The 11,384-nt window shown below is 60.2% G+C and overlaps 2 protein-coding genes across 16 annotated transcripts in view; one reads left to right on the top strand and one right to left on the bottom strand.

Moving 5' to 3' along the window:
- Positions 1-1,767: 1,767 nt before the first annotated feature.
- MFAP2 (microfibril associated protein 2) lies at positions 1,768-8,061 on the top strand. Of its 8 annotated transcripts, none has more exons than XM_032612674.1 (10): positions 1,768-2,112; positions 2,540-2,617; positions 4,402-4,479; positions 5,495-5,584; positions 5,770-5,796; positions 5,900-5,986; positions 6,112-6,156; positions 6,907-6,994; positions 7,214-7,287; positions 7,391-8,061. In XM_032612674.1, the coding sequence occupies exons 3-10, from the start codon at positions 4,443-4,445 to the stop codon at positions 7,492-7,494; spliced, it is 552 nt and encodes a 183-aa protein (XP_032468565.1). In that variant the 5' UTR covers positions 1,768-2,112; positions 2,540-2,617; positions 4,402-4,442; the 3' UTR covers positions 7,495-8,061. The 8 variants fall into 8 exon arrangements, with proteins under 8 accessions (XP_032468565.1, XP_032468555.1, XP_032468573.1 ...); XM_032612654.1 differs by lacking the exon at positions 2,540-2,617 and adding an exon at positions 3,697-3,814 and having other exon boundaries at positions 1,779-2,112; positions 7,535-8,059; XM_032612643.1 differs by having other exon boundaries at positions 1,779-2,112; positions 7,535-8,059.
- A 1,218-nt stretch (positions 8,062-9,279) lies between these two features.
- Positions 9,280-11,384, bottom strand: part of CROCC (ciliary rootlet coiled-coil, rootletin) — a 49,291-nt gene continuing 47,186 nt past the window's right edge. For 7 of the 8 annotated variants that reach the window (XM_032642449.1, XM_032642487.1, XM_032642507.1 and 4 more), the window contains 2 exons: positions 10,702-10,878; positions 9,280-9,852 (listed from right to left, as the gene is read on the bottom strand). In XM_032642449.1, coding sequence (XP_032498340.1) covers positions 9,766-9,852; positions 10,702-10,878 — 264 coding nt within the window. In that variant the 3' untranslated portion in view covers positions 9,280-9,765. The remainder of the gene's footprint in view (positions 9,853-10,701; positions 10,879-11,384) is intronic. The other variant, XM_032642476.1, reaches the window with a different exon arrangement.

Genomic DNA, 11,384 nt, shown 5'->3' with positions numbered 1-11,384 from the left:
GATTCTTCGTGCATTTGTTGGGCAGTCGTGTGCCAGGCACAGGGGCTACGGCGGTGAACAAAAAACATGACCTCTGCCTGGGTGCAGCTTATAACGTGGCGTGAGAGGCGAGCGGGGAAGGAGCAAATCTCCAAGAACACTGGGAGAAGAGTCCCCACACCTGCTACTCCCTCCCCGGATAGCTGCCACCTGTGCTTGGGTCCTTAGCGCCAGAGGAGTGGGTAGAAGCAGCAGAGGATCTGGGAGCCAGGACACTAGAGGTGGCAGCTTTGGGGCTTCAGTTTCCCCTTTTTGTCAAGCGTAGGGGACAGCAGTTCTGCCAGGCGGTTTCCTCTCCTACACTAGTGGGATTGCATCTGGCAGCAGTGAAGGGCTAAGGAAGGGCAGAGAGTGCCGGGCTGGCCCCCGGGGCCCATAGTGCTCCACGTGACAAAAATCCCTGCTTATTCTGCCATAGACACTGGAGCGGGGAGGGGGGCGTGGTGGCTGACAGTTATTCATTCCTCCATTCACTTGACAGACCCGCACTGGGGAACAAACGATGCATGGGACATGGTCAGTCCCTGCCTAACGGGATTCAGTGTCTAAGGGACAAGCAGCCTAAGGAGACCTGAAGGTGAGGGCCTGAATCAAGGGGCATCTTGATCCGCCTCCCAGCCTGAGGCCCCTGCCCCAGGCCTAGATTCCCGTGACCAGGCAGGACCGCCCCAGGGGCAGGAGACCTGCAACCCCACACCCGGCCAGCCTCCCAGGAGAATCCACTGTACGTCATTTATTCATTCCACAAATGTTTACTGAACAGCTGCTCTGAGCCTGGCACTGTGCCTAGTGAGCAAAAACTGAGGATGAGCAGAAGCAGACCTTGTCCCTGTCTCCACGTGGCTGACAGGCTCGTCGGGGAGAGGGGCGGGATTCACATGGTCTCAGACATAGGGCAACAGCTGATGCTTAAGAGCTCTAACAGGGAGAAAGGGAAGCCGCCTCTGAGGAAGGGAGGGTTTGATCTATAATCTGAAGGAGGAAAACCTCACCAGTGTTGCAGAAGGAAGAAACATTTTGAGCAAAGGCCTGGTGGCAGGTGGAGGAAGGGAGGGGTCTACTGAGAATCAGCCAGAAAGCCATTGAGGCTTTTGGGAGACCAGGCAGAGGGAATGAGGAGGCAGAGCCAGACTGTGATGAAAGGTAGGGCCTTTGGGGGCCCCGGGGGAGTTTAGCCTTGTTCCCGGGTACCTTGGGAAACCAGTGAAAGGCTTTAGGTAGAAGCCTCCCTGCCCCCCACCCTGTCTGAGGTGAGTGGGTGAGGGCAGGGCCCGTTTGCGAAGGCCTAGATTGGAGGTATTACAGATTCAGAATTAGTGGTGGGAGCTGGATTGGCTGAAGGGGTTGAGCACACGGGAGTTACAGTCAGCCGGGTAAGGGAAGGACGGTGGGCTCATTCCCTGCATGGGAACACCTTCAAGGGCCAGGTCTGGGGAAGGTCGGGATGTTGTGAATTTGGACTTGGATCCTGTTGAATTGGATGTGCCTTGGGGACATTCGTGTGGCCAGGCCCGGTAGCCTGTAGCCTGTGGTTTCAAAGAAATGCTGGTTATGGAAGGCAGCTGCGGCCAGGAGCTGGCTCGGGAGACCCGGAAGGCACAACCAGAGAGGCAGAAGGAAAACCAGGCCAGGAAGGCTGTCCTGGAAGCTGAGAGAAGCCAAAAGGGAGGGCGAGGCTGTTTCTCGCTGAGCCGCGGTAGGCGAATCATCTTTCCGAGCCTCCTCTGTAAAATGGGGGCAGCACGCCCACTTCACCCATCTCACCACTTTGCGCTCCAGCTGTGATGAGGCCGTGAGGAGAAAGCATTTTGCACAGCGGAAAGTGCTGAACAGACGTGAGGCTGGCTCCGTGGGCGCCTCCTCCCCGCGGGGCTGCCCCCAGAAGAGGGTAGAAGACCCGAGGTCGCGGCGTGGCGGCCCCGGCGGCGGCGGCGGCGCTCGCGTTAGGACCCAGCGGATCCAGGCTGGAGGGCGGGCGCCGGCCCCGTCGGGGGCCCGGAGGGGGGTTCGGAGCGGGCAAAGGGGCGGCTCCGGCGGGCGGACTCGGAGCGGGCCGCGGAGTGACCCGGCCAGGTAGGCGCGGGCCTGGCGGCCTGACCGGGCCGGGGGCGCAAGGGGGGACTGGGTCGTGGGCCGCGACGTCGGAGGGCCCCCAGGTACTGAGGGTGCGGGTCTCTGCGGGACCCCGATCCTGGGGGCGGCTTTCCGTTCGGGATCCCTGAGTCCGGGGCCGTCTGAGCAGATGCTAAGAGGGCACTTGGAAAGTTTGGAGTCGTTTGGAGGGGAAGACGCGAGTTGGGAAGGGAGGGGAGCCCGATTTGGGGGGCGTCGGGGATGGGGCGGCTTTTGTTCTCCCTGGGAGGTTGGAATGCGGCGGCTGGGGTGTGGGTGTCCGGCGGGAGCGGCGGGGACAGAGACGCGGAGAGACAAAGAGAGATCAGAGACCGAGAGAGCGCGAGGGAGCGCGCCCGAGCAAGTTTCCGTGGCTGATTGTTCCCAGCTGTGCGGCGCTGCAACATCTGGTTTCCTCCAGCCGGACCCCAGCCCGGCCTCTGGAGCAGACAGAGCCTCCAGCAGAGTGAGTCAGTGAGCGTGGGGGCAGGGGGCCCGGAGGAGGCCCCGCTAGTGCCCCTCTCGCCAGACACAGAGGGTAGGGGGCGTCCCAGCCACGGAAGGGGCCAGGGTCCAGGAACAGGCCTCCTAGGCAGGTCCTGGCCTCCCGACACCCAAACAGTCTGTCGTCTAGATGTGCTTGGAGGTGTGGTCCCCTGGAGGGACCCGCTTCTGCCACAGGGACTCTCTTCTTTACAGCCCAGCCCTCCTTCCCCCAATAAGCCTGGGCCTGGGTGCTCAACCTCCGAGGGGAGGAAAGACTCCTTTCAGGGGGCTGAGAGGCCTAGGAGGGGCTTTGGGGACCCACAGAACCCCCCGCCCCCCAACCAACCTCCCCAGCTCGGGGCCTTCTCCTGAGTGGTGACAGCTCCAGCTAGCCTGCCTGCCACCAGCCTGGGGGGCAATAGGGGACAGTGAGGCCTTGTGGGGAGCTCCAGGCCTTTCAGTCCCCCACCAAGAGGAGGCCAAGGGTGCTCAGAATGGGGATGTGGGAACCAGATGTCCCCGGCCGGTGGGGCAGCTTGAGTCACAGGTCTCGCCTCCGCCACCCCACCTCATCCCCACCCACCCCATCGACTGCAGCTAGGGTTGAGGAGGGAGCGAGAGGCTGAATGTAGGAGACAGGCAGCGGGTCACGAAAGCGTCGGGACTGGGCAGAAGGAGGGAAAGATGCCCATGTTTCTGCTCCTTCCCTCCCCCTCTCCCTCGACTCCCTGGGCGAGGCACGATGGGGCAAAGTTAGGTTTCCTTTCAGCTATCCGGAAAAACTCCTCTTGTTGTGGCAGGGCGGGGGTCCTCCGGACGGGTGAGCCCGGGGACTCTCTCCCAGCCCTCCTGGCAGAAGGCCGACAGCCCTGGGGCTGCCCCGCACTGAGCTGGGACTGGACAAGAGGACCTGTAGATTCTGCCAAGTCCACTGTGGGGTCAAAGACTGGAGGCTAGACTCAACCAGGAGCTCTTGAACTTCAAGAGCCCAGTGAAAACTAAGGACCACGGCCCTCTCCCCAAAAAGCTACACACATAACACTTGTCATACAATGTCAGGTTGGGGGACATCACGGTCCCCTTCAGCGCTACCCTCTAGGATCTGGAGAGGCGCTTTTCAGACTCCACCCTAAGTGCTTCCTGCTGCAGCAGACAAGGAGACCTCAGTCTCAGTCTCGTGAGTGTGCGATGAAGTCAGCCAGGTCTTGGGAGGCCTGGAGGCCTGGCAGGAGAGGAATCTTCTAGGGGTGGGAGCCCTGCCCAGGCCTGGCTGTCCCAGGGGCCCCTGAGGCCCAGGCACACATGTGGTTTCCTGCTGAGTCTGGGCTTCGATGTTGGCTGGGCACGGTTGGGGTCCCGAGGATGGGCCTGGGGTCAGGATCAGTGCATTAGACACCTGGGGAAGTGCTGAACCAGAGGGTTGGCATGGGTTGTGGCAAGGAGAGCAGGGGCAGGGCTGATAGAGGATTAGAAATGTCCATTTAGTGAGCAGGGCAGGGTAGGGTCTGTTTGTCAAGATCAGCTCTTGGAGCCAGGTTGGAGGCCGAGTCCCTTAGGATCTGAACACCCAGTGGGCCATCAGGGACAGAGGATGTCCCTCCAAAGTAGTCCCCTCCCCCTGGGCCCAGACTCCATGACCCTCCACCTGCCTGGCTTCTGTTCCGAATCCCTCCTTCTCCAGGCTGAATTCGGGGGAGCAGAAGTGGGCTCTGCAGCCCTGGGGTAGTGGCCCGGGATACAGCTTGCCCCCTCCTCTTCCTCCAGCTGTCCCTTGACACCAGTCCAGCCCGCCTCGTTGTGTAACCATGAGAGCTGCCTACCTCTTCCTGCTGTTCCTGCCTGGTAAGTGGCACCTAGGTGGGTGGGGCTCCCTTTATGTGGGTGGGAGTGGAGTTTGTAGGGGGAGGGAGCTGGCAGTAAGCTTTTGTCGTGTCCTATGGCCAGAACTCAGCTCCATCGCTCCCAGGGCCGTCCACCTCTTGGGCCACAGACAGCTGGCAACCCCTCCCAAAGACTAGAGGCACCTCCTGGGCCCCTCCTCAACCCTCCACAGCAGCAGACTGGCAGGATTCTGGAGAGTGGGCCCAGACACCAGGATCCACATTTTTCTTCTTACTTACTGACCCTCCCAGGAGCTGAGGTGCAAGAATGCTGGCCCCTAAGGCAGGGAGTCTGAAGGCCTGGGTTCTAGACCGCTTTGGGGCCCAACTAACCTATACAATCTTGACCTTGGAGAAGTCCCTGTTAGTCAAAGTGAGGAGTTATCAATGGGGACCCCAAAGGCCCTGCCAGGTCTAACATCCGTTAATTTAACAGATATTTGTGGAACTCCTGCTTTGGGCCAGGCACTGGGCTAGGCCCTGGGAACACAGTGATGAACCAGGCAGACAGACCCCCGCCCTCATGGTGTTGCCTGCCAGTCTAGGGAAGGGAGATGTGATAAGTGTCAGATTATGTTGAGTGCTATGATGGAAATAAACAGGAGAACGAGATGGAGAGTGTGGGTGGGCCAGCGAGGGCCTCTTAGCAGAGCTGAAATTTCAGTTGAGACTTGAAGGAGGAGAAGCAAATCAGGATGACAGGCCCAGGGAGAGTCAAGTGCAAAGGCCTTGGGGCAGACAGCGGCCGGCATGGGGGAGAGGGGCAGGATATGACCCGTGAGGCGACACAGGACCAGGGAGTGTAAGGGCCTTTATGGTCAAGGAAGGCGTTTGCCTCCTATGGGTCTAGAGTCTGTTGAGGATATTAGGGTCTTACAGGCCTGCCCTAGGGACCTCTACCTACCCCCCCCGGAAGTGCTTTGGGGCCTCTGCTGCCCTTCCCTGCTGGACGTCCCCTCAGCTTTGCCTCCCCACAGCAGGCCTGCTGGCTCAGGGCCAGTACGACCTGGATCCGCTGCCTCCGTTCCCAGACCACGTCCAGTACACCCACTATAGCGACCAGATCGGTAAGCGCCTTGTCCGCCCCCAGGCCTCCCCGCCAGCCCTGCTCCCTGGATCTGCATGGCTCAGCCAGGGATCAGGTGGGGTGGTAGGGCGATGGAATCTCGGGGTATGGTCCCTTGCTCAGTTGTGACCTGGGGCTGGGGGCTAGCCTGACCCCCACCAATTCCACATTCATCTTTATTTTCAGACAACCCGGACTACTATGATTATCAAGGTAAAGGGCTGAGGGCAGGATAGGATGGGCAGGCAGCTGGGTGGGGAGTCCATAGAGACCTGCGGGCGATGGGAGCAGACCCTTCCATCATCTCTCATTGCAGAGGTGACTCCTCGGCCCCCGGAGGAGCAGTTTCAGTTCCAGTCCCAGCAGCAAGTCCAACAGGAAGTCATCCCAGCTCCCACCTTAGGTAGGCCACCAGCTCCAGCCAGCCCCGGGAGTGGGGAGGTCTGTCCGGGGCTGGGAGAGGTGACCTCACCCTGCCCTGAATAGACCCGTCCCAGTGATCTCTGCCTGCCTCTCCCCCAACACCAGAACCAGGAACTGTAGAGACGGAGCCCACGGAGCCTGGGCCTCTGGGTAAGAACCTTCCTGACAACTGGAGGGACAGAGGCATGGCCCCGGAAGTTAGGGTGCAGTGGCGTGCGGCACTGGGAGGACAGAGAAAGCCAGGCCTTTTGCTCTCGCTGGGGTGGATGGTGGGGTGAGGGGCTTGCAGAGGTGCCCCTGCTTTAGGCTGGCAACTCCAGGGCCCCCCCGAGGCAGCTCTGGGAGATCCCCCTGCCCCTGGGCCCTGCTGGAGGCCAAGTTGGCTGCAGCCTCAGGAGGGGCCTCTACTCCCAGACACTGGGGCGGGGCGGGAGCACGTCGGCGGTAGGACAGGGTGGTGCTCAGAGGCAGGAGAGGCGAGGATGGGGCGGGAAGCCCAGGCCAGCTCAGCGGGCCTCCCCTGGCCAAGAGCCCAAGAGCCAGCCTGTGTGTGAGGGACCCTGTCTCACAGCTCGGCGTGTGAGTGTGTGGACCTCCTGTGAGGCTGCTGTGGACTTTCGTGACTGTGTGCGGGTACAGATTTGTGTTTGAATATACGCTTCCAAGCGTGGTTGTGAATTTGTATATGTATAAATATACTAAAACTGGGCAGCCTCGCAAGGTCCAACAGGGCTCGCGTGTGCATGTGTTGGTGTGTGCACGCAGGTCTAGGCTGGGCCTGAGGGTGCAGGGGTACCTAGGCCCTGAGAGCCAGTCTCCCACGGGTGTGGTTGGGGGCCGCCACCCAGCTCAAAGCCCCCAGCTGCAGCCCCCCCAAGTCTGATCCCACCTGTCACTCAGACTGCCGCGAGGAGCAGTACCCGTGTACCCGCCTCTACTCCATACACAAGCCTTGTAAACAGTGTCTCAACGAGGTCTGCTTCTACAGGTGAGCGCAGGCAGGGACTGGGGGGACGGGGGTGGCAGGGGAGCGAGGGGAACCACAGCTCCAGCCAGCAACGTGGGAGTGGGGAAAGCTAGTGAACCCCAAGGTTGAGCTCAACTCTGGTCAAGCCCAGGCCTAGGGGCTGGGGCTCCGGCTCTCCCGTGGGGCAGGTGAGGATGGGGCTGACGTTTCTCCCGGGCCCCGTCCCTCTGTCCCTCTCAGCCTCCGCCGTGTGTATGTTATCAACAAGGAAATCTGTGTCCGCACGGTCTGTGCCCACGAGGAGCTCCTGCGAGGTAGGAAGGCCTCCACCCTCCTCTTTCCCCTGCCCCCATGCCCACTCATCATCCATCCACGCGTCCACCCATCTGATGTTTATTAAACATGTGTTCAATCCAGGGCCACTTCCGGGGAATCCTGAGCTCCCCTCCCGGCTGCTTTTTATCCTCAGAACATCCCCCATCACCACGGTTGGGGCGGGGGTAGCAGTTTCCATCACCTAGCCGCACCCTGACCCCCACTCCTTCCTGCCACCCCCAACAGCTGACCTGTGTCGTGACAAGTTCTCCAAATGTGGCGTGATGGCCAGCAGCGGCCTGTGCCAATCTGTGGCAGCCTCCTGTGCCAGGAGCTGCGGGGGCTGCTAGGGTGGGACTGGCACCCCGAGCCCCGGACCCTCCTCGATCTGGGGCCCTCAGGCTCTGCCTGACCTGGTGCTTTTCTCCCCAGCCAGACGTTCCTTTTATCCCGTAAAATGTTAGTGGCTGCAGCGCCGGGGGTTGCCTCAGGCCCTTCCCCCAGCCTGTGGCCACCCCTGGGGCACAAAGGGGGCTCCAGTCTCCGCCCCCAGTTGGGGGACATCCCAGGCCTCTCTACGGGACCTGGGCCCCTGATGTGCCTTCTCCATCCCTCTGAGGACAGTCCCCCACTCCAGCCCCACCCCCAAGGTAGGCTATGACCCTCACCCCAGCTGGTCTGCTTGGATTTCCTACAGCCCCTGGGCATAGACCACCTTTGTTTTATACAAAATTAAAAACAGGTTTTTACAAAAGATTCAGAGTCACTTTTTCGGTCGAGGGCACAGAGATGGCCAGGTGCCTCAACACTGCATGTCCTCACGGAGAGGCTACCAGGCCCCTTCGGGAGAAGGGTAGGTTCAGGTGACCTGTGGCCTTGCCTCCTCATCCACCCGCTTCAGCTCTGACCTGCCCAGAAAGATGGGCCATGACAACTGCCCCCCGCCCCCAGGGTGTGTGTGTGTGCGTGTGTGTGTGTTGCAGGGCGTTGTATCAGAAACAGAAGGTTCAGGACTATAGCTTCCTCGTTGTCAGGGCTGCCTGGTGAGTCTGTGAGTGCCCCATCACCAGAGAAGGGTGCAAGGCAAGATGAGAGGCCGCCCACGTGGAAGCGTATAGGGTGGAAGGCGGGAGGTCAAGGTTGGTGGACTCTGATATCAAGGGCTTTGGCAGGAGGGAAGGCTGGTGCAGTTCAGAGGGCAGAAACAGGGCAAGCTGTTACAACACCTCCCTCTGACCAGCGTATGGAGACCAGGCTCTGTCTGAGGGCTCAGCACGCAGGCCTATTTAACCCTCCAACCAGGCCTATGTGGTGGGTACAGTTAATATTCCCATCTTACAGACAGGGAAACTAAGCCTAGATTACGTAAGCTACCCAAGGGTCCACAGTGGTAAGTGGCAGGGCTGGGGTTGAACCTGACTCCACTGGACTCCACGAGATGAATGGAATTTCTCCTTGGAAACACTCACGGAGCATCTTCTGTGTATACTTCCTCATAACCACCCCGGGAGGCACATTCCCATTTTACAGAGGAGCAAACTGAGGCTCTGCTAGGTTAAGCGGCTTTGCCCAGGATCATCCAGCGGAGCCAAGGCAAGACCCCACGTCCACTCCCAGGCCTGCCCTTGTTTACCACACCGCCTGGAATGCCTGTTACTGTCCAGAGGGCGGGCCCTGTCCTGAGGAGGAGCCAGAGAAAAGGGCAGAAAGCTTCAGCTGGAAAGAGTCGAGCGGCATAGGTTGGGTCCCATCCCAAACCTCAACAGCTCCATCTGTTAAATGGGGTGGGTGGCCCGGGACCCTGGAGGCCTCCCCATCCCGACATCCTGTGAGGTTGGTAAGTTCCTTACCTTTCATCACAGGCCTTTCAAAAACTGCCCCCATCTCCCTGAGCACCCACTAGGGGACCCCATCCCTCTGGCCCCAGGGCCCTCCTGTCCCCCTCCTGTCTCCCAGATGGGGAAGGCACATTAATAGTAAAGGGACACATCTGTACAAACCGTCTTTTTTTAAATGGGGTCGTCTTGTTACAAAAAACACAACAGTTCTGAACAGTTAACATTGTAAAAAGGTACAAAAATACAGGGACTCTGAACTCTGAGGAATTTCCTGACAAATACTCTGAACTAAGGCAAAGAGATCTCTGGGAAGCCAGAGAAGGTCCCCTGCCCCAGGCCTGGACATCCCTTCTCTTTCCTGTGCTCCAGGGTTGGCCAGAGACAAGGTGCAGGGGAGGTCTCTCCAACCCCTGGCTTTGGCTCAGACACTCAGGGAGGACCTCAAACTGGTCCTGGGGGACCTCACACGGGCTCATCCTGGGGGAGAGGGGGCTGGACTGAGTGGGGAGCCCACAGAGGGTGGCCGGCTCTGACGAGGCTGGGAGGGCGCTGCCAGGTCTGGCCTGGTGCCGGAGTCCCCCCTCCCCTGTCCCGCCCCGGCCACGGGGCTGCTCTCCAGGGTGCCCGCCGGCAAGGTGCTCACTTCTCTGGGGGGCCGGAGGAGGGGGAGAAAGAAGCTGAGCCCCTTCGAAGCTCCTGCTGCAACTGTCCCTTCAGTGTGGATACCTGGAGAAGAAAGAGGTGGTAGGGCCAGCCCAGGACCCCAGCCTGGTTTCAGAAAAAGCGGGGCGGCGGGGGTGGGGTGTGACTGATGGAAGGACACCAGAAGGGACCCAGTGCTGCCTGTTTCAGAAAAACCAGGTGTCATTAAGAGCCAGGGTATTTCCTCCCCTTCTCATTTTGCTCCATGGAGCAGTGGGGTGTCTCCAGACTGCTCGGCCTCTCTTTGGGGGCCACCCATCCCCACTCTCACCACTAGGCCAGGCCTGGAGCTAGCTGGACTCCAGGGGTGGACCTGTGACCCAGGCCTGGCCTACCAAAGCAGCCTTGCCCTGCAGACATGATCAGGGCAGAGATGGTCACGAGGGGGCCTGCGGTCTCAGCTGGCCAATGAGGCTCATCCTTGGGACTTGTGCTACTGATCTCAGGGAAAAGGGCCCCCCTCTCCGCTGGGATCATGGGTTGTTAGGATAACCCAAGGCTGGAGCTGTTGAGGCCACCTGTGCCACCCGGGGAGACGGCCTGCCTGGGCATGGAGCCGTGGCAAGGGGACTGAGTTCCAATGACATCACTTGAGCCCCCGTGTCCAGCCGTGGCTCATAGCAGCACAGATCCACCCGGACCGTTTCAGTTATGGGTGCCACTGACCACTTCTACCCAAGAGGTTACTGCCAGCCCTCTCTCTGTCCCCACTTCTTCCTCTCCCTCGCCCCCTCCTCTTCCTTCGCCCCCTCCTCTTCCTCTGCCCCCTTCCCCCAGCTCCACACTTCCATCCTGGCCCAGCCTCCTGAAGGGGGAGTCCTGCCGATGCTGCCGCCCCCTGGGGAAGGGCCAGAGCCCACCAGGCCTGAGTACCTGCTCCTCCAGGCCACGCACCCGCTGCCGGTGGGCCCGCTCCCGCGCCTCCAGGGTGCGCTCCGTCTGCACCTGGGCACTGCGCAGGCGATCCACTTCCTGCTGCAGCTCCAGCCGCTGCTCATCCACCTCCAGCCGCGCTGGGCTGTGGTTCTGCTGCAGTGCTGCCACCTGGGCCTGCAGGAGGGCCCACGGGTCAGGCCTCTGGCCGTAGGGTGTCAGGCACCTCCCTGGGGTGGGAGCCTGAGGGCCCCTTGGGGCAAAGCAGGGGATGTAGGAGAGACCCTTGTTTTTCTCCCACCCCCCAGCCCTCCTGGCCTGCAAATCCTGGGTCAGGGTAGTTAGTGACCCCCATTCAGGCACACAAACACACACACAGACACATTCAAACACAGAGACAAGCCCATATGTGTATACAGATATAGATAAGATAGATAAAAGCAAGCATGTACAAACCTGTGTTCACATGGATGCATGCATATGTACAAAAGCCCAATACTCTCACATACATCTACATACAAGAAGAGACCTGTACACAAAGATACAGGCACATCCCTAATACTTAGATATGCCACATCCATGCACCAGATTCGTGCTACATGCGCAAGAATACTCTCACATACACTCATAGCTCTTCACGTCCACGACCAACGTGAGCACACAGGCGCGTGTGCTGACAGGTC

Source organism: Phocoena sinus, chromosome 1 (genome assembly GCF_008692025.1).
Source record: "Phocoena sinus isolate mPhoSin1 chromosome 1, mPhoSin1.pri, whole genome shotgun sequence".
NCBI lineage: Eukaryota > Metazoa > Chordata > Mammalia > Artiodactyla > Phocoenidae > Phocoena > Phocoena sinus.
The sequence above is the reverse complement of the archived record's forward strand: the minus strand, read 5'-3'. Positions and strand labels throughout refer to the sequence as shown.

Bases quoted from the DNA above. Each gene is read 5' to 3' on its own strand.
- MFAP2 (XM_032612674.1), top strand. From the start codon at position 4,443: ATGAGAGCTGCCTACCTCTTCCTGCTGTTCCTGCCTG. The intron at 5,585-5,769 runs GTAAGCGCCTTG...CTTTATTTTCAG, and splicing joins CCACTATAGCGACCAGATCG to ACAACCCGGACTACTATGAT. The intron at 5,797-5,899 runs GTAAAGGGCTGA...CTCTCATTGCAG, and splicing joins GGACTACTATGATTATCAAG to AGGTGACTCCTCGGCCCCCG.